Raw genomic sequence first — 26,656 nt, forward strand, 5'->3', positions numbered from 1 at the left:
GTCCATCAGTCATGTTTGTTCAAATAAAGCAGTGAGTTTGTTTCCCTGCTAGTTACTGACCCCAAAGTCATGAGTAAGGGATCCTGAATAATGTGTAAAGGCTGTAACTGGTTCAGAAAACCTTTAATTGGCTAATTAAAAAGGGTCCTATAAGGGACTGCAGAGAATCACCCCAAATGTTCCTAATGCAGCCTGACATTTTGATTTCCCCCAGTTTGAAGCAGGACTTTTGGTATGATGGCAGTTTGGGTTAGGAAGGGTAGAATTACTTTCTTCCAACAACTCATTCATTCCCCCAAAGAGTGCTGACACAATCAGATCTCTCATCGGGGTTTAATGCTAAGTCTCATAGCCCTGAAGCAGCACAAAAATCTCTATTTCCTGAACATTTCACTGACCTGTGGTGTTAAAGACTTGCCAACTAAGACAAACCATTAAATGAGCAGGGAACCACAACAGTAAAAATACTGCATGAGGCAGCTGTGGCTGGTAAGACCTCAGGGTCTAAATCCAGGAATATTTTATCATCCTGAGTGCAACTGCTGCCCTTTCCAGAGGCAGGGCTTGGATTCCCTGTGGTGGAGGCACAGCTTGAAAGGCACCACACACACAGACCTGGACTCCCCAGTGATCCTTTCAGCTTTCTGTCCTGTCCGTGGTGGAGCAGCTTGAACTCTATGCAATCAGCAGCTATCTGCACTTGTAGACTTTGGATTAAATTATTAATCAAGCTGGGGTTAGGCTCCTGTGTTTCCAAGCAGGAGCTGTCTGTCCCATTGTGGCGTGACTGAATTATGGGGTAATTCAGGCAGAAGGGATCTCTGGAGGGTTGAGCACAGCCTCCTGCTCAGAGCTAAACATTTCTGGTGCCCAGGCATCACCTGGATTCCAGGGAAGGGCCTTGGGTGTGACAGGTTTTGCCCTGGGGCTGTGCTCCACTGTCACATCAGCCTTAGGATTTTTAGTACATCCTTACAATAAGAATCCTGGTCTTGTTGAGGATTTTCTCCAAGCCCCCACTTTAATTTCCTCCTAAAAATTTTTGCATTTATGCACATTGTAAAGGTGATAAATGTGTTGACAGTTTGGTGCAGGTTTTCTCTATTCAGAATTTCCTGAAATGATCCTGAGACTTCTCAGTTTATTCCTCCTGCTCTCCATTAGCTCCCAGGGTGTGCATAACCAAAAGCTTTCTTTTCATTACCAGGAAAAAGAATAGGTTAAAGTAGAAAGAGAGACTTGTGAATGCAGTTGTATTTTTCATTTTCCTCACAGCCTCCCTCATCCTCCTGCCAAAAGCTCCCCATAATGTGCACATCCAGAGCAGTTAAAGGAAAAGCAAATATTGATTGTCTCGAGCTGAAGTGAAGCAGTGAGACAGATGGAGCCACATCATCATATTGAATATAAAGGTCAGGGAGTGAACTGCAGAGTGCTTAAATCCAACAGGGCTCAAAGAACAGCAATTGCTGCTGCTGACAGATTTGTTAGAAACCTGTTTAGCTGCCACAAATATGGAATATATCCAAACAGAAGCATCTATCATTGTTGGAATGATAACCCCAAATACATTTATTTCTTGTTTGCTTTTTCTCATTCTTACTTTTGACCCACACAGACTTTGGACTCAGCCTGAACATCATTTGATTTTTATGGTTGGCTTCATTAGCTTTTAGTGCAATTTCAGTGGCTCAGTTACTAAATCAAATCCCCTGTGGTTGTGGTTGCATGTGTTCCACAGGCTCCTTGGATGTGGCACATGACTTGGAGGCCCGTTTCTACTTTAGTTTATGCATTTTGGACCAACAAATCCTTTTGATTTCCACCTTCTTTGTGAAGTTAGTGCTGTTGTATCTGCACAGACTGTTTGAATTTAGCAGTACAGAAACAAAGATGAAAACATTCTGCCTGGAGCAAAACCAGTGTCAAATATTCCTTCTTGGCTGTCCTTGTCAGGCCATCTTCATGTGGCATTGCTGAGACAGCTCCCATGTGTGTCTCTGTCAGAGCTCTCCCTTTATGATGGATTCTCTTGTTTCCTTTTCCTTCCTCTTTTCCTCACAGAACTCTAAAAACTTATCCTTTGGGATGTTTAGGATTGTGGGGAGGTTCCTCACACACTGTGATGGTTTCTTTTCTCAGAGCTCACCTAGAACAGGAATCTCCCCTTAGAGCATTCCCTACCTCATAGTGAGACAAGGATTTGCTGGATTAACCCCCCCAGTATTTTGGCTCCCCCTTCCCTGTTCCTGTCTCAAGAGCAGCAAGGAGTTGGCTGCATTAACAGGGCTACAGATGGAGTATGGCAGTGGCCAGAGTGGAGGCTGATGTTGAATGACATTAACCATGGAATGTTTTCCATGCCTTTGCAGCAGTCCCTGGGCTGTGCAGTGACACACAGCTCTGCTGAGGCCATCCCAGCCCCAGCAGCTGCTCAGCCCCGCGCTAGAAAAGAACAACTCACAGGAGGGAACTTCAAAAAAGAGAAAGAAAATTCAGAGTTTTTCAGTGTTCCCTCCTTGCAGCTGGAAGCCTGGGATCTCCTGATGGGGCAACATTTCCAACTCTTTGGGATCTCCTGATGGGGCCACACTTGCACTCTTTGGGATCTCCTGATGGGGCCACACTCCCAACTCTTTGGGATCTCCTGATGGGGCCACACTCCCAACTCTTTGGGATCTCCTGATGGGGCCACATTTCCAACTCTTTGGGATCTCCTGATGGGGCCACACTCCCAACTCTTTGGGATCTCCTGATGGGGCCACACTTGCACTCTTTGGGATCTCCTGATGGGGCCACACTCCCAACTCTTTGGGATCTCCTGATGGGGCCACATTTCCAACTCTTTGGGATCTCCTGATGGGGCCACACTCGCAGCTGTTCCTGGCTGTGTCCATGGCCCAGGGAGGGTTGGGTGAGGGAGCCCAGCAGGGTCCTGGTGCCCCCTGCCCCACAGCAGCCCCAGGAGCCCATCCCAAGGGAGGGATGAGAGCTGTGAGCTCCAGGACAAGCTGCCTGTGCCCAGTGGGTGTGAGCAGAGCTGTCCAGGTATGGGACAGGTGAGGTTCTGTCCTAGAAGGGACCCTGGGGCTGTGTCCTGGCCACAGCTGGGAAGAGGCTGCCCCAGAGCCTGGCACATCTGTCAGCTCATTGTCTGGGCCCAGCACAGAACAAAGAGCAAACAACAGAAGAAATGCAAAATGCATTTAAAAATACTCTTTCATTTCCCTTTTTGCCAGAAGCAGAAGTGCTTAAATAACAGAGGACAAAAGCAGCTCTTGCAGAACTTCCAAGAGTTGGGAAAAATAAAAAGCTCTGTGAGAAGGACTGGGTTTAGGAGATTTTCCCCCTTGTCCTGCCCTTTTGGGGAACCCCAAAGCAGGCAGAGCTGCTCCCCTAAAGCAGAGAGCAGCTCCTGGCTGCAGCATTCCCAGTCCACCAGGTCACTGGGATACGTGTCCCCTGGCCAGTTTAAAAGCAGGCTTTCAGAAAGGTATGAAGCAATTTTTTTCCCTCCCATCAGTACTTTTCTTCTGCAAATTGCTTGGCTAAAAGGCTCAATGGAATGTGAAAATCAAAGGGATAAAGATTAAAATCTAAAAAAAATAAAGAAGGAAAGCACTGCAAAAAATGTTTCTATATTTAAGGAATATTTGTAACCAGAGGAAGCACCCAGTCTGTAAATGAATGTCCTGTCACTGCTGACACACTCTTGCAGCACAGGGGTTACTGTGGTGCTGCTCCATACAGGGGGATCACATTTTATTTTCTCTCTAGTGTAGTTTTGTGTAACTCAGGATGGAGATGAGCTGCATGGATGCAATAATTAAGGGCAGCAGAGCTTGCAGGGGTTCAGGGCAGAGGCTGTCCCACATGCAGAGGAGTGCTTTTGCACTGAGTACAGTGAATATCTGGTGCTTCACCACGGCTTTAGGGCTGTCAGGGGCATTCTGTGGGAATCCAAGTGGTCTTGGCTCAAAGCAGCAGAGTTTGCTGAGCTGCTGACCCAGTGTGACCATTCACAAGTTGTGTGACCTTCAGGTGCCCTCCACCAGTCAGGCTGGCTGGACTCAGGCCTGGTAAAAAGCAGATGTTGCACCTGTGCTAAATATTTCATTCCTCAGTTTGGCTAATTTCTACATAAACATTGAACTTTAATATGTATGTGAGCTCTTTCCTGGCGAGAGAAGTGTTCAGTGATGTGTTTCAATGAAATGCTGCTGCTTTCAGTTAGGACTGGGAAGGTGCTTGAAATTAAGTCCATTTTGAGAGCTTTGCTAACTTAATGCCCTTGATTTGTCTCTCTTTTTTTTTTTAAATAAGTTCTTTTCTTAAATAAGTTCTTTTTTTAAATAAGTTCTTAAAAAAAAAAACCACAACACAGTGAGGTTAATGTTGTGATATTCTTGTAGATGGGCAGCAGATCTGGGAAATGGAGGCAACAGTGGACAAAGACAAGAGCCAGCCTGTGAGTATGAAACACAAGGGGGGTGTCCTGTCCAGCTTGTGTTCAAGGGGAGCTCCCAAAGAGCAGGGCAGAAGCAGAAAGAGCAGCAGTGCCACGATGACCAAGTGCCACACGCTGCAGCAGTGCATGTGCTGCAGGAAGGATTGATTCCTGCAGCAGAGCCACCCCAAGGGAGTCCCTGCTGGATTCTGCCCTGCACACCCCCAGGCCAGCCCAGGCTCTGCAGGATGCTGCCCCCGGGCCAGCCCTGGCTGCTGTGTCCAAAGCCAGGGTTTGTCCTGCAGGAGTTCCAGTGCTCTGTGGAGGGAAGGAGCCCCTCTGGTCCCTTGGCTTGCTTGGGCAGGCAGAGCTCTCAGGAGCCAGCAGTGACTCTGCCATGGGCCATGGTGCCCCAGGAGGCAGCAGGGTCTGCCTGTGGATAAATCCAAAGCCTACAGAATAATTGAGTTACTCTGACAAAAAGAGGGAATTCTGCAGTGCACACTCCTTTATCAGGCACTGTGGGATTAGCAGAGCTTCTGCATTTGTCACCATTTCATGTTTTATTTGTAGCTGGGACTTCTCTCCAGGTTCAGGAGGGATACAGTCCATAGAAACCAACTTGTCAGTGCCAAAAAGCTGCTGGTCTTTCACCCTCTGCCCCTTTTTTCTCTTCTTTATAGGGATGAACAGGGAGGTTCCTCTTGTCATGGCTGGAGGTGTAGCAAGGGCAGCTGCACTGCAGCCCCTGGCCAGCCTCAGGTGCTGATCCCTTGCTGTCCCCTGTGTCATTTCTTTCAGAGCATGCTTTTTGTGGAAATTCCTGAGTACAGGAACAAGCACATCCGCACCGCCGTGAAGGTGAATTTCTATGTCATCAATGGCAAAAGGAAAAGAAGCCAACCCCAGCATTTCACCTATCACCCAGGTAATTCTCAGGGACAGAGCCACTTGTTATCCAAGTTCATGAGCAGGGTTTGATTTTCTGCTCTGTTGTTTTCTTGCCATTCTTTGAGGATCTAAATGTTGCTAATTCAATTCAGCCCTCAGCAGCTGCTTGGTTTAAAAGATGCCTGTGATTTATGATCAGGAATTTCCATCAGTTTGGGGTGTCAGTGATCTGTTATTCTGGCTGTGGGCTGATGCTGCCCCATTCACTTGGTGGGAGTTTGCCAAGAGCCTCAGTGGGAACAGGCTCAGTCTGGGACGTGGTGTGACCCTCTGAAAACCATGAGTGTTGCCTTCTCTGACGTGTCCAGCAATAAGAAAACATCAGATCTGGGAAAGGGCTTGGGATGGAGGAAGGCAAGCAATATATATTCTTCAGAGTGAGGCTAGCTGGGAAAAATATGAATGCTTTTGTGATGTTCTTCCTCTGGGGGATTGGTGAGCCATGTCACAATAAATGCAGCAGGATTACTAATGAGATTCCCAGAATTTCTCAGCTTTGGCTGGGGGGAAATTATTGTGAGAAAACCAGAGTATTGTGTTTGTGGAAAGCAGAAAGCATAAAATAACAGCACCAGATTTTATGCAAGCTTCAAATGATGTCTTTATTTGACTGGTCTCTAAGGAAAGGCGAACATTCATTCAGACTCTTATTTTGGTCTCCTCCAGCCTGAAAATCTCTGGTCCTCTCCCTGAATTTATGAACTCCATTGGGTATCACCAATGTGAAGGGTTTGTTCAGTTGCTAAATTGTTCTGCTCTGGAACAGTATTGAGAAGCACACTTCCATCTCAATATAGAACCTAAAATACACCACTTAGGAGAAGGAAGCTTTACTTCCAGACAGGAATTTTGCATGACCACTACATGGTGGTGGTGTGGTGTTTCTGTATTGAGTTTTGGGGAAGATTTGACCAAAAAATCATTGGAAATGTAGAGGACCATCATTTATCCCACCAGGATTCATACAACCCTTACTAAATCATGGTCTTTTAAAAGATGGTGTCAGACAGGTCTTCAGCTCTCAGCACTGAGGGAACTTTGTGCAGCAGAGACAAAAGCTCTAGAATATTCAGCTCTGCCTTTGGGCACTGGTTAGATGTTGGACAGAAAGATGGGCAGTTGTTTATGTCCTGGGATTTCTATTGATTCGGTCTCCTTTGAGATGGAAGTACTGCATGAAACACCTATCTATGACTTCTTATTTTGTCTGTGTTCCAGAATGGCCCTTAAATGAATTAAAACAGGAGCTGAAGTGTTGAATTTTTCAGCTTTAGCAATTTGTGCTTCATTAGTGCATTTACGAATTTTTAAGAACCTCTTAGCACAGAGTGCTTTGAAGAATCTTTGCAGTGGTTGCATGTGGGTGATTTATTAAACTCAGTGCTTGTGACATATGAATTTAGACACACAAATCTTGTAAAAGGCTTAAATCTCTTATTGCTTCAAGGAAAACCTCTCTGTTTCTCCTCAGCTCGTTACAAATAACGTCCTTTGCATGCTTTATTCTAGTACCATCAATCAAAACAGAGCCCATTGATGACTATGATCCAGCCCTAATCTGCAGTCCAGTGCACAGTGCTCTGGGGACAGTAACACAGCCTTACTATTCACAGCACACACTGGCCACCGAGTCCCCCTCCTGCCTCGTGGCCACCATGGCTCCTTGCCAGCAGCTGCGCTCAGGCCTCTCCTCTCCCGACTCGCGGTACCAGCAGCAGAACCCGGCTGTCATTTACCAGAGGAGCAAGAGCCTGAGCCCCAGCCAGCTGGGCTACCAGCAGCCCGGCCTGATGGCCACGCCAGCTGCCCTTGGGGACGGGCACAGGTCCGTGCTGGTGCACGCCGGCTCCCCAGCCCAGAGCGCGGCCGTGCTGCAGCACTCCCCGGGCCACCAGCAGTCCTCTCCTGTCATCCACTACTCTCCAACCAACCAGCAGCTGAGGTGTGGCAGCCACCAGGAGTTCCAGCACATCATGTGCTGTGAGAATTTCACGGGCAGCGTGTCGAGGTCCAGCCAGCCCCAGGGCGGCCAGGCGCAGAGGCTGAGCCCCAGCTCGTACCCCACAGTGATCCAGCAGCAGGCGGCCCCGGGCACCAGGGCAGCCAAGAACGGGCCCCCAGGCACCGAGCACAAGGACGTGCTGCCTGCAGGAGTCACCATCAAGCAGGAGCAGAACCTGGACCAGGCCTACCTGGACGATGGTGAGTGCTGTGCCCCTCTCAGGGCTGCTTTGTTGGAGGGAGGGGCTGAGGTTAGAGTTGCCTGTGCTCCTGTTGCACGCTGTGGATGTTGGTGGCTGTGGACATTTGCTGTGCTTTCAGGCTGGGTTGGGTCGCTCATTAGGTGCACTGTTGGTTGATGGCAAAGCACTTTGGCCACTCACCCACAGGACCCCTCTGCTTGCTCTGTGCCACGTTGAGCTGGTCCCATTTTGTCTCCCTTTGCCAAAGGTTCCATTGCCAGTTTGGAAAATGGCGGATCTGAAATTACTTCTTCATTATTTTATTATATTTTTTCATATCAGGGCAAAGTCCACTTTGTAAAAATGCTCTTGTACATTTTGTACCAAAAAAAAGCCCATTGAGCAATCTATCAAGGCCTGTAATGAATGGGGTAGTGCTGCAGGCAAAACCATTGCAGATGTTCTAGATGAACAGTGGGACATTGATAAGTTAAACAATGCTGTTCCTTTGTTGTGAGCCAGCTGATTTAGCCTTTAGGAATGAATATAAGTTAGAGTAAAGCTTTCTTTGAACATATCCTGCTTATTCTTAGGTAGGCAGCCATTGGCAGTCTGGTTGATTGGTTCTTTTATTAAAGCATGTTTCTGGCAGGAGGAAATCAATGCAAAATTAATAGTGCAGCTGGACACAGCAATCACAGAGAGCAGCAGCAAACCCTACATTGATTTTGGTGGGAGCAGAGTGAGGCTGCTGGAACTATTGCTGCAAATGCAGGATGTTCCTGTGCAGGAAGTACAGACCTGGCTGTCACAAATGGTAGCTCTGCTCCCCTCTCAGTGCAGGCAGTGGCAGCTGGATCTCCTGGGTGTGCACCAGGATGTGCTCCAACAGTTTGGGATTTTTACTGCACTTACTGGAGTAATTGTGAAGTTGTGCCTGTGAAAGTGTTGCTTTCCTCAGCTTGGGTCCTGAGTGCTCTGTTTCGTGTGCAGCCTTCACTGCTGGGTCTGTGGGCAGAGGTTGGATGGTTTCCTCTGTTACTGTGTTTGCAGAGCGGGTGATGCAGCTTTGGTGCCATCGCAGTAAAATCTGGAGAGTTTTTACTGCTTCCCTTCTCTGAGCAGGAGATTCAGGAGATTCATTTAACTTGGGAGATTCACTTTTCATTCAGGGACTCGGGCATAATAACGAGGCAAGAGAATCTTTTTGACAGGAGAACAAAGCTCTGTTGTTTAGGGTGTTTTTAAGATGAGAAGCTGAGAGATTCTTCCACATTTCCAAGAATACTTGGTACACACCTTGTAAAAGAAAGAAAAGAGATTGCTTTTGCTTCAAGATTCTATCTTCAAAGTCAAGCCACAGTCCACTTAAAAGAACTCCTAAGATAGACTGCCAAGTTAATTTTGCTGAGTTTTGCATCAGGCCAGTGACACCCAAGGGCAGCACAGCTCACCCAGAATGCACTCAGCCCCCCTGCTAAGGGAGCCATTAGGAGAACTGCAGCAATTAATAATGAAATCCCAGGCTTCTCCTTGGCTGCCTGCATCATCTTCAATTGATTTCAGCTAGGGATTGCTTTATCAATCATGCCACCCAAGTCAGGCCAGGCAGGATGGGCTACATGCAGTCTCTTTACTGACCTCAGTGAGTTTATATCAGCTGGAAGTGTGACTTGGAGAATTGTGATTTACTTTAGGGCTTTGCAAAGCATTTCATTCTGAAATGTTCAGGACTTGAATTGAAAAGCCACATTGTTTGCTGCTGGGGAAAAGTGACTCAGAACATAACAAAAGCCATGTTTTTCCTGACTAGAAAGTTTGGGTTTGTGCTTTATGGTATTAAAAGAAAGCAAACCCAAAGGATTATGGAGGCTTTGCCCTTAAATCCCCTTTATCCAGAGAGCTCTTGTGAGATAAAGTGAGCTGTGAGGCCTTGCAGTGATTTCCACGGACAGACACGGAGCTGGTGCTGGCCCAGGCAGGCTTGGCATGAGCCAAGTGCTGCTGCTGCTGCTGCCCAGGCTCTTGGGCAATCACTGCTGCTGCCTCTCACTTCCCTCTGCTCTTCCTCCCTTCCCCCATCTTCCTGCTGCCCCTGCCTTGTTCTCCTTTCTCCAGAGTTCTGCTGACATCCAGCTTTTGGCTCTTTGTTCTGGTGCCTCCTCTCAGCAGCCCTTGCCCGCTGCCTTGGTTAACCCACAGCCTCAGTGTCCTGGGCTTTGTTTCTGTCCTGAGCTTTGTGGAGTGGGCTGGGCATGGCCCACGCTGGCAGTTCCTCATTCCTGGAGCTGGTGCCTGTCAGGGTGGGCACGCTGAGGGTGCTGGGGCTGTCCTGGCAGTGCCCAGAGCAGAGCATCCCCCAGCTGACACCACTGTCCTTTCTCTGCACCTCTCTCAGCCCCCTGAACTCACTGCTGGCAGCACCCCTCATTGTTGTCTTCTCTTCCCTGCTGTAAAAAGAGGTTATTTGTCCTTCCTGAGAGCATGGCTTGGTTTTGCTCAGAGCCTTCACTGCTCCACAGGGCACAAAGCACTGGGAGTTCAGCACATTTAACCTGCTTTGGAATGGTGAGAGCTGCTCTCCCCTCTGCAGGAGGACTCCAGGCCTGGGGGCTCTCGAGGTGGAGTGCAGCCAGACCAGCCTGGAGCCCAAGGCAGGTGATGGCAAGGATTTAGCATCCCCTCAGATGGGCTTTGCATGTGCCAGGAGTGCCTGGTGCCCAGCTGGTGCCCTCCCCAGCCCCCTGGGGACCACTTCAGCAGAGCTGTAGCTGGTTCCTGGCCCTGCTGCAGATGTGCAGAGCTGCCTCTTGCTTTCTGGAAGGAGACTCTGGCCCCTCTTCTCCTCTTTCTGTGCAGCCTCAGCCCAGCCCAGGCTGCGGTGCCTCCTGCAGCCTCCCAGCCCTGCCCTCCCAGCCAGGGTGACAAAACAGGCTTGCAGGAGGGAAGGCTCCACTCCCCAGTGTCAGAGGGTGGATTTGGATGTGTACCCATCAGGGCCTGATGCAAGTTCAGCATTTCCACACAGGACTGCCTTCACACGCATACCCCTCCATATTTCTCTGTAAAATAGATACATCTGTAACTTTCTGATAGCAAATACTGGGAAGAGTCCCCAGAGGAGGGGCTGTTCATGAAAAAGTGACAGGGAAACCTTTGTTACACACCTCTGCCTCAGAGATTCACTACTGTGGATTACCAGGGCAGGAGTGTCCCTGAGGGCCAGGAGACCCTTGGGGATGCATCAGGTCCAGGCTAGTGCTGGCAAGCAGGGACCAGGCTCAAATGCAAGTGAAAGCCATGGGGTGACAGAGTCATCAGCTCCTTTCAGCCGAGGCCTCATCTTAATATTGTTCATAACCAAACCGCCCATGATGGTAAAAGTTACCCAAACAACCACACCAGTATGTTGACAAATAGAATGTAGTTCCTGCAGCGCCCTCAGAGCACTGAGATTAACTCTTTAAAGCACAAACCCAGCCCAAAATGTAGTTCTTTGCAGCACTGTCTGCAATACCCTGGGCTGGGGCACTGTCTGTGCTCCTCCTGCAGAGCCAGTTCCCCCTCTGGGACTCAGACACGAGGCTCAATTCCACACACAGATCATGGCTTGAGTGTTATCAGCTTGCCTGCCTTAGATTGAGATCTTTGCAAAGAAAAATGATTGTCATAATTCAAATAGTAACTGCCTAACCACATCTGACACTCCCAAGTCTGCTGGATACAGCAGCTGTCAATTATTTTTGGTGCACAGTGATGTCCTCTGGGGAGGAGAGGAGCAAGGCAGATGCTGTGTAGTGGTTTATCAGGCTGCTGATCAGCAGAGATGTTTTATAGTGAGCTCAGGTATTTCGCAGAAAACTCGAGACACGTCAGATATTTCTTTAGAAAGCGGCTGTGCAGGATGTGCAGTGTGGTCCTCACACCACCCAGCTCTTCAGATCCCCTCCATGACAAGCTGTGTGTTCAGTGTGCAGTTTTGCTCATCCAGTACTCCTCAGAGTGTGTTACATTTCATCCATGCATTTCCTTCCTGTGTTCTTTCATTCAGTAACAAGAAAACCCTCAGTCTGTCCCCCCAGTACCGTGATATGCAATTCACATTCAGCTGGAAGCTTTCTTTTCTGGCCAGCTCTGTTCTCTCTGGGCAGGGAGTGCCTGCAGCAAACCCAGAGTGCTGCTGCAGGGCAGAGCTCCCTGTGCCAGCCAGCCCTGGGGGCTCTGGCCTGTCCTGAGCATCCTGCTGGCCCTGCCCCTGGATGGTGGCACAGGCACCTCTGGCAGCTGGGGGTTCCAGAGGGAGCCCCTCTGAGCTCTGGGGCTGCTCTGGCAGGGCCAGGGTCCTGCCTGCCTGAGAGCAGCTGCTTTTCTCTCCAAACACTGTCTTGAGCCCATGCACAGCACGGAGGTTGGTGGCTCTAGGGGCAGATTTTTGGTTGGTTTGAAGTTGTTTCCATCTTGTGTCCGTGCAGAGTCAAGTAGCAAGACAGGGCAGAGGGGAATGTTCTTGTTTGCTGGCATTTTAGACAGGGTGAATTTGAGTCCTGCAAATGGGCTGGGGTTCAGTTTCGAGCAACAATTTGCATCTAAAAAAGCCATGCTCTGTTTCTAATTAGAACTCCTTTTCATAGAAGGTGTGGTCACTTCTGCTCAGGCAGAGTTTGACTAAGAGTGAAGCCTGTATATTCTCCAAAGCATTTTGCTCAAACACTCTAGCAAATCTATGTATTCATTAGGCTCATTCCTGAAGCTCTGACTCACATTATTACAGATTTTCTGTTCTCTGCTGGGACCTTGCAGCACTCCCTCAGTACACTGCAGCTTTATTTTTGGATCACTACTCTTGTGGGTTTGTGTTAGGATCTCCATGCCCTGTCCTGTGCCTTGCTTTTCTAGAGGCAGTGTAAAAAGAGGAAAAGCCATCGTTCTGCTCCCAAAACCCTCAAGTCTGGCAGGAAGTAGAAGGATCAGTCTGGTAGGAGGAAGGTCTGGGTTCAGTCTGAGCTTGGTCTTTCAGCAAAGTATTCAACGTCCCTGCACTTCAGTTTACCTTTATTAAAAAATACCTTATCCTTCCTTCTTGTACAGTTAAGAATTAATTAATTTCTGTTTGTTACACACACGTGGATTCTCAGAAAAATCCCTACACTTGCATACCTGAATATGAATTAAGTATTTGTGTTGTTATAGCAGGCTCCATCTGCTCTTCTTCTTCACCTCTAGCAAAAATTCAGTGTTTAAAAGCTCAGACAAATCCAGCCCCGTGTGGAGACTGCCCTTTCCCCAGCAGCCTCAAAGCATGCAAACCAAAACAAAGCGAGAAAAAGAAAAACCCTTACATCCCAAATCAGCAGTAGAGGAAGGAAGAACATGAACTGAGTGATTAAAACCATCGTTCCACTGGCACCTCTTTGTTCTGGAGCTCAGGAATCTTTAATTGGTGCAGGCAGTGCCCACAGGCAGTTGTGTGACAAAGCGTTTCCTATGGAGCACACAGGAACATGCAGAGCCCACGAGGAGCCCAGGGCTGCACGGGGGCACTGCTGCCTCCTCCCTGGGCAGCAGAGCCCAGCTCAGGGCACTGAGGTGCAAGGCACGTCCCCCTTTGAAGGCTGCCTCTTATCAGCTGAAAGCACTCAGCTTTTGGGAGGCATCAGGCCATTTGCAATGATAGTTTTGAAATACTGGCAGAGTTACTTGAAAAAAAGAGCTTGTTCGTGCAGTTGGGAATTGAAAGCTTCTAAACCACAATAAAGTCCTTTCCCAGACTTGTTGTCCATTTAGTCCAAGCTCATGGCATTCCTTAGACAGTCTGAATCACAGGCAGCAGACAGCTCTTACAAAGGAGACCATAGACACCCATCTGTTGGGAGGCATCTGCCAAAATAGACCATACATTTACTTTTATTCCTTCAATCCACTTTCAATTTAAAGGGATAATAGCAATAACATTTTTCACTCCAGTGCAGGGAAATGGTAATGAATTAAAATTATTCCACTGTAGGAGGAGGCAGACAGGCTTGTCCCCAGCTCTCACAGATGGCTGAAGCAGGATCAGAGCTATTGAAGGACTTGGCTCCAGCTGAGGCAAGAAATCAGTGGTGAAACTGTGGCTTTCCTGGAGAATCCCAGACTTCCAGGTGCCCCCAGGTGTGCAGGAGCTGGAGCAGCACTGGCTGTGCTGTGTTTACCATAAATCACGTTGCACTGAAGGGAGGGACTGGCAGAACTCCTGCCTCCTTTCTCTCCTGTTGTGCTGTACCTGTCAGAGAGCTGCAGGTGCTTCCAGCAGTGAGCACTGCTGGGAGGACTCTGGCACTGGGGTCAGCCTGCCAGAAACATTCTCATTGCTTGGGATGAATCTGGCACTGGGGTCTCTGGCACTGGGGTCAGCCTGCCAGAAACATTCTCATTGCTTGGGATGAATCTGGAGACTGAGCAAAGCTGTTGTGTGAGCAAGTGCAGGTGTGAGGAAAAGGGATCTTCCTACAAGCTGGGAAAACTCTGGGTGCCTCACACAGAAATTCTCTCAAAATCGTAACAGTTTTAACAGCAGGTTTTAAAAACGGGGACTTTGGTGATGAGAGGTGTGCAGCTAGAAAATGGTTTATAACAAAACCATGTGAAGTAGGAAAGGGGATGAACTCATTCGAGTGCTGAATTCTCCATTTTGCATTGAACCAGAGAAATGCTCTCTGCAAACCTCGAGCAGGGCTTGTGTTACACTCCAGCAGCTCACCACAGAGCTGGGCTGGTTAAGGTGGTTGGGATTTTTTGTTTTTTAATTTTATTTTGCTAACACAGCTATTCTGGTGAAAACACAGCTCTGCTGGTGTCAAAGCCTGGGATCAGCAGAGTCAGGGAACAGCAGCAGCTCCCTCCCTGCAGGGGTTTGTGCTGGGGTGGCTGTGCAGGGGCAGGGGGTTGTTCCTGCTCAGCTGGGGTAGCTGATAGAGTCAATGTGAACATATGGGGAAATAGAAGGGATTTTTATGTGACTGTCATTGCAGAGCTCAGCCTGCTTGGTCTGTTGAGTACCTCAGGATGAATCCCAGTAACTCCCAGCACAGGTGAAGCACTGAGCTGGACTCATGGCCAGGAGCAGGCTTTGCTGAGGGACCTTGTACCTGCAGCAAGGGGGTGTTTGCCCTCACAAATAGGGAAAATCCTAAAATCCTTTTAGCTCCCCTTCAGAATGAGCATGATGTAATTGAATATTAATCAGTGAACTAGCTCACATCCACATGGCAGCTCGAGGCTCTTGCTAATTCTTTGCAAATTTCATTGCATTTTTGGAATATTAATGGCGATTTACAAGTCCCTGTGCAGGTGACTTTTCTTACTGATCTTTTCAGGTCCTATCCGAGGAAAAAAACCAAAATGTTAAAAATACAAGTGGCATGTTTTGGGCTTTCAAAATTGAGACAGACAAAACTGATGCAACTTTGGGGCGGGAGGTGGATTGCATGATTGAAAAACCAGTCTCATGATTGTTGGAGGCCTGACTCATGAGCCCTGAACGCCTGGGTTTGGCATTGCTGCTCCTCACAGCTTCATTTGCTACAAACTGAGTTCATGCTAGGAATGCACAGAGGTGGGGAAAGGTCTTTTCTCCCCTTAAAGCTCGATGTAATAATTGGGAGGGTTCAGCTCCTCCTGCAATGGCTCTTGAAAAGGACTCGAGTCCTTTTTGAGCTGCACTTTGAAATGCTGGGAGCAGCTGCAGAGCCTTGCTGCTCAGAAAAGTTTGGAAAACATCTGCACATTTTTTTAACTGTTGTGAAATAAAATGCTTGGCAAGAATAACCATCTTAAAGATCTACAATCTTTTTATGGTGCAAACTGAAAGGCAGCTATAAAGTCTTCTACTGTAGAAAAATGCCTGGATTCTCAGCATTACTTGCAGAAGCAGAATTTCTCAGCTCAGGTCTGCTCCTGCCAGGGACCAGGGATAGTTGGTGGGGCACTTTTTGTCTGTATAAACCTCTTGTCTCACAAGAATGGAGACCTAGAATTTATTAGTTTAAAATCTGGGGGTTTTCCACCTGTTTTTCATAGTTTGTTATAAATAATAATGTAATTTATTTATAATTAACTATACCTCTAGAAATATAATGATAATTTATAATATGTATTTATTGATAAATCTCTGGCCATTTTTAAATTAAGAAAATGAGGATGAATCATCTGAATGTCCCATCTGAGTTAAGTTTTCTTGGGAGAACTCAGAGCAGTGAGAGCTGCTTTTCTGCCCAGCAGAAGCTGGTATGGCCTTACACTGCCCAACCCTTTTATTGCTGTTTCCTCACCAGTTCCAAGGGAGTTCTGTGCTCACATTTGGATGCAGTGAGTGCTTAGAGGCATTTTTAAAGCAAATGTACAGGACAATTCTGCACTGGCTGTGCGAGGTGCTCCATGACCTAATAGGTGACTGCAGCTCCTGTGATGTGAACAGCAAGCAGCACATCCCTGGCTGTGCCAGGGGAGAGTCAGGGATGGGGGAAGAGCAAATACTTGGGACCATAAAACTCCCTGCAGCACTTCAGCTGCTGGTTTGGATTTTCAGGCAGGTGCTGGCTTTCACACTCTCACTCTGTAATGCAGCTTTTTCTGTGTTTACCAAGAAGAAACCTAAAATGTATAAGCAATGCAGTTGTGTCTGAATCATCACTGAGTCCCCATGCTTCAGTTTTGCAAGCACAGAAATCTGGGCATGCATCCAGCTGGGGATTTCACAGATGACTCCTCGCTCTAAGAGGGGTCTGTGCAAAAACCTGAAATCCAAGGATTCCCAATTTTGCAAGCATTCATATCCTCCAGTTTGTGTGCACATCTCCAAGGGATGCTGCAGTCTGTTTGGAATTAAAACTCTGATCCCTACAAATTCGCATGACTAATGGTCTGCAAATGACTGAGAACTTGGTCTGAGTTGGATTTAGCCAGTGTTAGGTACAGAAGAGTTAAATCTTCAGCTACTGTTAACTGGAATCAAAGCACTGAGGATCACAGAGCTTCACCAGGAGCAGCTCTTGGTGACCCAGTGACAAACAAGGCTGACACTCCTCATCTTCTGACACGTTCTCCTAATCCACACAGTTCCCATTTTAATCAAGCCATGTCCTTTTGTGGATTTTTAGTTTGGAAACTTTGCACTCCAAAGCATAGACTAACCTCTGCCTTCAGCTGAACAAACACTGCTTCTTTAGAGTGAGATTGCAATTTAGATGTAGTGAGAAAAGGGTTGTTGACTTCTGCCTGTGGATGTTGGGGTGCTAGGCTTGCACCTGAGGGGGAATTTTTCCACGTGGATAGTTGTGGATAACTGTGCTCTGCGTGAAGCTGAGACCCTGCACAAGCTGTGGGGTGATGTCCCTGCAAAGTGCCAGCAGCGTGGCCCTTCCTCAGTGGTGACTTGCTCTGACTCTCTGCAAGGAGGGCAAAGGCAGCAGTAAATTAGAGAAGTGTGAGTTTGCAGTCATTCCCTGTGATCAGCTCTGCCAGGGCAGTCTAGTCAAAGGTTCCCAAATTGTGGTGTGGTGTGGTTTGGTTTGGTTTCTTAATGATGAATGACTTCATCAGCCCTGAATGAATGGAGTCAAATGTAGGACAAATAGTGAGACACAGGAATGACTCCTGTGACATTTGCAATGGATGGCTGCTGGTTTATTTAGGTGGTTTCTCAGTTTCTTTGGAAAGAGTGAGAGTGCCTTAAAGAAGGGGGAACCACTTCATAAGTATGGGGGTCAGTGGTGAACGTACTGTGACAGTTGAAGCTCCTGGGGCTCAGCATCTGTCACTGGGAGCAGCTCTTTGCTGAGGTCTGGGTTCCAGAGACTCCACAGCCACAGGGCCAGAGCCCTGGCTGCTGGAGCAGACATTGCATTCCCTCTGGGGTCAGATCCCTCCCACTGCTGGGCCTTCATCAGCCGCTTGTGGGCTTCTACTTCTGCCCCTGGTCACCAGCAGAGGAATCTGAGCTTAGGACTCAGGGAAGTGCCCCAGTTCAAGTCACTGCAGATGAAGTCATTCTAATTCTGTGCAAATGATGTTTGCAAAGGCTGGAAATAGTCTGGACACACCAGGCATCAGGCAGATCCAGGCTTAAATCAGGACTGAGGCAAACATGAGGGGAACTTTTAGCAGCTGCATTTTTTAATTGTAGTTTGGGTGTGTATCTTTCTTCCTTAAAATTGCATTACATTTTCTCTTATCTGATTTCTCCTGCACCCTTGTTTGTTTGCTTTGGGTGCTGTCTCTTTCCTTGGAAAGGAGTCCAAGATTGCAGCATCCAGCAGGTAGACCCTGATTTTCAGCTAGGTAGGCTGGGTTACATGAGGGCTCTTCTGAGGCCATCCTGCAGCTTCATACCCTCAAATAACTTAGTAGTGTTGTAAGAGATGTTTCCTTTTTTAAAAAATGCCATTGATCTTTATACAAATTTTTCTTCAGGACAATTTTTATAGGCTATTATTAAAACACAAAACTAGTGCTATGTCTGTTTTAGAAATTAGTATCTCTGGCCCTTTGTTTTGTTCTTGGTTACACTTCTTAGCTCTTCAAAACCAATGTAAATTTTAGATCAAGATTATGGCTTCATAGAATTTCAGGCTGTTCAGATAACAGTCTTGGTTTAGATGCAGCACTGAATGCTCCTCCAGTCTGTGGTGCAGAAACACATCTCTGCTTTCAGAGCCTGCTGCTGAGCACGTGTGTGTGTGCAGGGGCTGGAGGGAGCCTCTCCCACGGGGACACTGCAGTGCAGCCCTTGGGGCCAGAACCTGGCAAATGACCCAGCCCTTGCTGCCAGAGAGGCTGCAGCGATGCCTTGGTCTCAGAGTCTGTGTGAGCAGCACCAGGCACTGGTGTCCTCCTGAGTGAGCACACCCTGCTGCCTGGGGTTTGTTCCCCACCTGCATGCAGTGCCCGAGCTCGGGCTGGCAGGATGGGAGCCTGCAGGGTGAGAGGTAGCACAGGGCAGCCTGCCCAGCCCCTGAGTGCCACAGGGCACACACAGCCTGTGGGGTTAGCACAGGGCAGCCTGCCCAGCCCCTGAGTGCCACAGGGCACACACAGCCTGTGGGGTTAGCACAGGACAGCCTGCCCAGCCCCTGAGTGCCACAGAGCCTTTGGGGTTAGCACAGGGCAGCCTGCACAGCCCCTGAGTGCCACAGGGCACACACAGCCTTTGGGGTTAGCACAGAGCAGCCTGCACAGCCCCTGAGTGCCACAGGGCGCAGCCTGTGGGGTTAGCACAGGACAGCCTGTACAGCCCCTGAGTGCCACAGAGCCTTTGGGGTTAGCACAGGGCAGCCTGCACAGCCCCTGAGTGCCACAGGGCACACACAGCCTGTGGGGTTAGCACAGGGCAGCCTGCACAGCCCCTGAGTGCCACAGAGCACACACAGCCTGTGGGGTTAGCACAGGGCAGCCTGCACAGCCCCTGAGTGCCACAGAGCACACACAGCCTGTGGGGTTAGCACAGGGCAGCCTGCCCAGCCCCTGAGTGCCACAGAGCCTTTGGGGATAGCACAGGGCAGCCTGCCCAGCCCCTGAGTGCCACAGGGCCTCTGGGGTTAGCACAGAGCAGCCTGCACAGCCCCTGAGTGCCACAGGGCACACACAGCCTGTGGGGTTAGCACAGGGCAGCCTGCACAGCCCCTGAGTGCCACAGGGCCTTTGGGGATAGCACAGGGCAGCCTGCACAGCCCCTGAGTGCCACACCTGAGTGCCACAGAGCCTTTGGGGATAGCACAGAGCAGCCTGCACAGCCCCTGGGTGCCACAGGGCACACACAGCCTGTGAGGTTAGCACAGTGCAGCCTGCCCAGCCCCTGAGTGCCACACCTGAGTGCCACAGAGCCTTTGGGGATAGCACAGGGCAGCCTGCCCAGCCCCTGAGTGCCACAGGGAGCAGCCTCTGGGGTCTCTCCCACCACCCCTCGGATGCTCGGTTATCTGGGGAGCCCCTGTCTGTGGCACGGAGGCAGAAATGCTTTGGCAGGGCAAGAAGTGAGGAAATGAATTTTCTTGTCTTTGAAAACAGCGCGGCCATCCCGCCTGGACAGCTCGAATTTGTTGTGATAGCAAAACAAGTTCTATGGAAACCATTGTGAGCCCCGAGCGAGGCTGCCCAGGAGAGTTGGGGAAAGCCGCTTTTGTTTGTTGTGCTTGGCATCGCTCTGCTCTGGATGAAGATGCTTTAATTTTGTGGGGAGACCCAAGAGAGCATTCCTCTTTTTCCATAGCAGAGAGCCTTCCAAGCTGGCATAAGCGTCCCCTCTTTCCAGCTGCTCCTTTCCAAACACACTGTGCCTCCTAAAGATAGTCTGTACAGTGGCTGGGGCCGGTGGAAAACATGAAGCCTGCATGGATTAGCCCAGGAATTCATTTGGGCTGACGAATTGGGTTTCCCTCTATAAACAGCAGTAGTGTTTTCATCTTCTGGACAGCACAGCCAGCTTCACGTCCTCCTGCTCCTCGCCCAGCCCTCTGCCCGTGTCCAGCCCAGCTGAGAGCACAGCAAGGCCTCTGCTGGGGGATGGAAAACAGCCCATGTTCAATGAGGTGTTTGCACCTATCTCCCCTCTCAGACAGGTTTTTTCCAGCCCTCAGAAGAGGTGGTGGGGTTATTTTGTTAGACTGGTTTTTTTCTCCAGTTTATTTTTCTTTCCAGGTAAAAGGGAAATTAAAGCAGTCCCTTCTCCCTGGCTTAGTGACCTTACAGGCAGCCCACACTATGTATTTTCTGCTTAGTTTAATTTTAAGTACAATGTGCTTAGCATCAGCAGGAGTTGGGGTTCTCTAGAGGGGATTTTGCCTCCCTTTTTCCCCCCAGGGCCCTGCAGAGCATCCCTGCCTCCAGGGCCATCCTGCCCCTGCCAGGGGAGCACCCCCAGCACAGCACTGCTCCCAATACACTTTCCTATCACTTAGACTTTCTTTTATAGCTTGCTTAGTAAATAATGAGGAGTTATTAATCACCCCACATCATTCCTGTGGTTGCTCAGGAAAGGTGTGAAAGCCAATTTTGTGATCAGGCTGCAGTTAGTGGTGGTTTGTATTTACCTGACTGTTCAGTGATGGATGGTTTTGTCCATGTCCCTGAGTAACTGAGTGTAGAATTGGAGCTGTTGTGGATAAAAGTAGGGGATTTGATATTCAGCTGTCAAATGGAAGAATTGTTCAGGTAGTAAAGCTCTATCCCCTGATCACCCTGTTTTCACATGTATAACCCACACCCCGTTAAAGATTTGTTCCTTGGAAAGAAGTCTCAGCAAGCCTCCACCTCCTCATAACTCTGCAGTCTGCCCTGCCCTTTCAAGGCACTCTGGTCCAGCCTGTCCTCTTTCTCAATCATAGATAGCATTGATTTTTCCCATCACAAGATGGGATTTTACAAAAACAACTGCAAAAAAGCAGCAAACCAGAAAGTGGGTAGCAATGCTGTAATGGTTTGCAGTTTTATTGATGGGTACATATTTGTGCAGCTTCCCCACCCTCCTGCTGTGACTGCAGGGCAGTTTAGCCTCATTCCCACCTGAGTGGGAGCCCTAGGGTGCTCTCAGGACAGGCTTTCCTGTCTGGGTCCTCCAAGCAAACTCTCTGGCTGCCAGGGGTGTGCAGCTGGAGCATCAGCCACACGAGGCAGACAAAGCCCAGCAGATTTCCAAAAGGCTAACAGCTGGATGCAGATGACATTCTCAAATTAAGCCAAGCCCAGAGCAGTTGCTCTCTGGCCCCTTCCCATGCAGGGCCAGGCTGGGCACCTCACACCATTGGGAGGAAAAGGAAACAGCTGTGGGTGTTTCTGAGCACCTTGAATGAGAAGGAGGGAGCCCCCAGTGGGGCCAGTCACCCTCCTGAGTCACAGGAATTGTGGCCAGGAGGCTGCAGCCTGTCTCTCCTGGGGGTCATCCCACCCTCAGCCAGGGTCAGCAGTGACCAAACCCTCTGCAGACTCTGCTGGCTGTGTCCACTCCCCGTGGTGATTTCCAGCCCAAAAAGACACACTGGGTGATTATTTTCAGTGTTGATTACTCATGCTGAGGGGTTGCTTACGGTGCTGCCGAGGGGACCCCAAGGAAAGCCCCGTGGTGTGACCCATGTGTGACCCAGCCAGGGCAGAGCACACTCCCAGCTCACCAACAGGATGTTGGCTGCTGACTTGGCCATGAGACATAACCCAGCTCTGCTTGAGGGGGCTCTCCCAAGGCCTCTGCTTGCTGTCAGTTCAAAACAGGGGAAGTTTCCAGCTCTGTGATGCTCCTTCTGCCCTCTCCCAGCACCCACAGTAGCATGAACTTGTTCTGAAGTTTCCAAGGCTTAACCACCCACTTCAGCTTGAGCAAATTTTAGCTTCTTGGCCGAAGAGCAGGAACACACAGCCTCAGGAATAGTCTGGTTTTTCCCATCACTTCCATGTTTAGGTCTCTTGATGTGGCATTTTTGTAGTACCTGGGATATTCCTTCCCCTTCACCAGGCCTGTTTTGGCACAAGTCCAGTGTGGTTGGAAGCATGGCATGTGCTCCCTGCCAGGCAGGCCTGCAGTGCCAGGGCACAGCCAGAGCTGGCTGGGACAGGCTCTGCAGATGGCCTGCAGCCCATGGCCAAGTGTCTGAGCCTCTCGAGCTGGGCCAGCACAGCTGAGGATGGACACGTCCTGCTGCTTTCTTTGGCCATTCCAGAGGCCGTTCCCTTAGGCCATCCCAAGGCTGTTCCCTTAGGCCATCCCAAGGCCGTTCCCTTAGGCCATCCCAAGGCCATTCCCTTAGGCCATCCCAAGGCCACTCCCTTAGGCCATCCCAAAATCTGTTCCCTTAGGCCATCCCAAGGCCATTCCCTTAGGCCATCCCAAGGCCATTCCCTTAGGCCATCCCAAGGCCGTTCCCTTAGGCCATCCCAAGGCCATTCCCTTAGGCCATCCCAAGGCCATTCCCTTAGGCCATCCCAAAGGATGTTCCCTTAGGCCATCCCAAGGCCGTTCCCTTAGGCCATCCCAAAGGCTGTTCCCTTAGGCCATCCCAAGGCCATTCCCTTAGGCCATCCCAAAGGATGTTCCCAGTCCTGCTCAGGACTCTCTGTGGTGTTGCCAGAGGTGCTGGGCACGGCCTGTGCCCCATCCTGAGGGTGACATGTGCTGTGTGTGTGTGCTGTGACACATGGCTGGGTGTCAGAGCTCCAGTTCAGAGTGAGCTGCCCAGGTCCCTTTAGGAGCTGGCCTTGCTGCAGGCTCCATGTGGGGGCCCTGCTCTGTGTGTGTGACCAGGCCATTTCTGTCCTGCTGGCAGCCACCCTCCTGCCAGCACTGCTCACAGGGACTGCTGGGGATGTGCCCTTGGCCCTGCTGCTGCTGCTGTGTGTTCCAGCTGTCCGTGGCTGGTTCCCTCTGCAGGACAGACAGCATTCCCACTGAATCCCCATTCCCAGCCTGCCAACTGCTGCTGAGTGTGTGCTGGGCTCCGATGAGATCACGTCAAAGCTAAGCAAGTTTGATCTTTCTCTCGGGCAGGAGGGTGTTTTATCATGCTGTGGTTCCAAGGGCGCTGTTGTTGGGTTGGAATTCTCCCAGGAAGCGTAGCAGTGCATGGTTAAATGCAAAGTAATAGGTTCAATATGAGGCACGGAGCTCTGAGCTGGCTGAGCACACTTGTGTTTGAAGGAGAGCATGGTTACACAGCTGGAGAGATCAGGATGGGCCTGCCAGGTATTCCAGAGCTTGCAGCGTGCCCCTGGGACACTGCCTGAGCACAGCATTCACTCCTGCCTGCCGGGCCTGGGGACCCACACAGCCCCAGACCTCACAGCTGGAAACTGGGGATGCTCATCATTACAGCCCAGGAAGGATTCCCTGGGGCAGTCTCTTTGGGTGGTGGTTCCTGCATCTTGATCTGGAATTGGGATATCTGAACTGATTGCAGGAGATCTGGAAATAATTGAGGGCTAATTTCTGAACAAATGGAGGTTATTGCTATTGTGCTGTAATTCATTATTGGGAATTGCCCAACCTCAGCAGTATGGGCTGCACTTCAGCTAAAGGTGAACCTCTGCTGGACATGGAGGAGCTCATTGTGTTTCTGGTAATTGATAGCCCTTCTTTTCTCTTTCCTTTAATGCTTTTTCTTTTCTTTCGTCTTCTCTTCGTATTGAAAACAAAAGTTTTCTTGTTCATGCCATTGATTCAGATTGAAAGTTTGAAGGCTTTGGATGATGCAGATAACATTTTTCTTGTTCTCTCAAGCTGTTTACTGTCAGATGTTCCTGGCCTTCTTGAGGCAAGATGTAAAACCAGTTACAGTATCTGCTCCCCTGGTCTTTTGCACTCCTTTTCCCAGTTATCCCTGTCTCTTTATAATTAGGTCTGTCTCGTGTTCTCTGATTTATACATGTACCCCATAGTATTGGATAGTATTTTTATTAGTACATTATTTTATGGTAGAAACCCCAGCACTCTGTTGTGGCAGATGCTGCTTTGACTCCACAGTTAAAAAAAGCAGTTCCTCCCTCAAAGGAGTTCCAGTCAAAGTGCAAAATAAGAGCAAACAGCTGGATGTGGGCAGGCACACAGTATCTTGTATGTGGCACCTCCTTGACATTATTAGATGTGAATTGTAACACTCTGTCAGTAAGCAGTTAAATATTTCATGGTCTGGCTGCTTTCCAGCTGCCTTGGGAGCAGTAACTGCAGCCCCCAAGTGCTGGACTGCTGTTGGCAGGACTGCAGAGCTGCTGCCCATCTCTGCCCTTGGAGGCCCTTCCCAAAGGGGGGAACAATCTTCTCCCAAGTATTCATTTGTGGAAGGATGTGAGGCATGATAGAAGAAATAATCTGTGTGTGAAAGTGATGCTGTGTGTTCCCCTGCCCAGTGTGGTGCCTGTGCCCGTGGTCCTGCTGACAGTCAAGCACCTGGGAGCCATTGCCTCGTGCAGGCTGGCTGGGCTGGGGCTGCTTGTCCAGCAGAGGAATTGCAGGCAGAGGGAGATTTGCATGTCTGGGCAGAGAGGAGCTGGGTTTGCTTGGCACAATTCCTCACAGGCCACTTGTGCATCTTCCCTGTTACCTTAGGATGGGGATTTTCTGCTGTTTTCCCCTGAGAACCAGGCTCAGGATTCAGTTCAGACGTGTCAGGAGGGAAGGCTGGAGTGGGGAGAGGCTGGGGTTCTGCAGGGCTCACAGCCCTTCAGAGGGGACGTGTCAGAGTGAAGACACAGCACAAGATAAGATGCCAGAGAATTAGAGCCAGTGAATAGTTTTGTGGATTAACAGACATAAGCACTAGAGCTCAAGGGAGGGAAAAGATTCCATTATTGACTGTTCATCCCCTGCAAAACTGCCTAAAGGGAAGGCTTAATATGGTTTGTTTTCCCTTAATTAAATATTTGTTACATGGTTTGTTTCCCCTCAATTAAATATTTGTTCTGGGGGTTCCTTTGTGACAGAAATAAAAAAGCAGCAGCATTGCCTATCTTGTACTTTCAGCTAATCCTGAACGTGCTGTAGCTGTTCTTCTGCCCTCCCCCCAATTATTTCCTGTAAAAAATGCCTTTCTCACATCCATTCCCTTTTCTCTCTCTGTTTTTGAATCACTTTGCTGAATGACTCACCCTGCCCCAGTAAATAGGTTAACTTTAGGAGAATGATGAAACTGCACAGTGACGTGGATAGAGAGTTGTTGCTCGTGTGCTTTCCCTGCAGTTGCTGTTTTAGGGGTGTTGTGGTGTCCAATTCCAATTTCATCAGGTTTTAAACCACGAGGTGCTGCTGCATCGCCAGCCTCCTCTGGCTGTGCTGCTTTTGATCTAAAAGAAATGTGTCTTAGTACCAAATGACACTGCTTATCTCAGCAAGTGTGGATCAAATCCCTGAGGCCCAAACCAAGCACAATAAACCAGACAGGAGCACACTTCTCCCTTGTGCTTTGCAGCAGCACAGTCAAGAGTTAGCAGTGACAAAATGAGGATTCTTGCCTTGTGGTTCCTAAGCCTCAGTCCATCAGCCTAATATTTCTGCATGGGTTTAGCCAAGTTACATGGTTTATAAAATTAACTCCATCCCCTTCTGGTATAAGTTTTTGTGTATTTATTTATTATGTGCTCATTCTACTTGGAATATTTTACTTGGTCTTGTTGCATGTAAACTAAAGCTAAATACAAACTTCATCTTTTCTCAGTAACTCACTAAGTATCAAGGAGAGAGAGCCAACTCCATGACTCAAACACGTGTCCCTTCCTTGCAATTGCAGCCAAAACTCTCTGGCATCAGAGTGCTGCAGAATGAAAGTCAGATCTAAATATATGTGAGCAGAAAGAAAGTCAGTTAAAAAAAGACTTTGTTATGGAAAGCTACTACAAACCAAATCCACGGTGGCCTGGAGTTCCTCATCACACCCAGGCTGATCTAGTTTTCCACTTTCAAGGTACTCTTCCCAAAGCAGCTGCTGACACTGGTGGAGGAGCTGCACAGAGCCAGCTCAGCTCCTTGCAGCCCCTTTCTGCCTCCTGTGTGGTGACTAAACAGGCTTCAGGGGTTTACCTGATAAAGCACAGGATGTTTATCACCATCCTAGCAAACAGGAATACAGGAGCTTTTGTTTCATGCCCATGTAGCTCTGGCATTGATACCCAGAGCCAGTCCTTGGTCAGTAACCTGGGAAGGGCCTGGCCCTGGGTGCCACCCTGAGCACCATCCCTGGGTTTGTGTCAGTGCCTGCAGTGCTCTGGGCAGAGAAAGGGTGTAGAGAATGAGATTTAAAGAAACAAAACCACCCCAGTTTGCTGAGGTGCCTCTCCCAGCTCTGCTCCAAGTGTCTGACACAACCCTCCAAACCCAGCTCAGGGAGTCTGAGCCTGCAGAACAGCTCCAAGGGCTGCCCACAGGCATTTGCTGAAGCCTGCTGGGGCAGGAGGAAAAGGACATGAAATTGTTCCTGAAGGTGCCCCTTCTTCCACCAGTGCATGTGTAGGCAGGGCTTGCACCAGTCTTAGAACTGCCTGTTGAAAAAAGTGGTGACTAAATACTGAAATCCATCAAGCAAACAGGAAATCACCCTCTGGAGCAACAACTGCTCTTTGTGGTAGC

General features: G+C 49.2%; 1 protein-coding gene across 2 annotated transcripts in view; it reads left to right on the forward strand.

Annotated features, from left to right (window-relative positions):
• The window catches only part of NFATC2 (nuclear factor of activated T cells 2), an 85,000-nt gene that overhangs the window by 45,332 nt on the left and 13,012 nt on the right, over positions 1-26,656 (forward strand). For both annotated transcript variants that reach the window (XM_077187301.1, XM_054644321.2), the window contains exons 7-9: positions 4,413-4,468; positions 5,249-5,375; positions 6,908-7,600. In XM_077187301.1, the coding sequence (XP_077043416.1) occupies positions 4,413-4,468; positions 5,249-5,375; positions 6,908-7,600 (876 nt within the window). The remainder of the gene's footprint in view (positions 1-4,412; positions 4,469-5,248; positions 5,376-6,907; positions 7,601-26,656) is intronic.

Source organism: Agelaius phoeniceus, chromosome 17, assembly GCF_051311805.1.
Source record: "Agelaius phoeniceus isolate bAgePho1 chromosome 17, bAgePho1.hap1, whole genome shotgun sequence".
NCBI lineage: Eukaryota > Metazoa > Chordata > Aves > Passeriformes > Icteridae > Agelaius > Agelaius phoeniceus.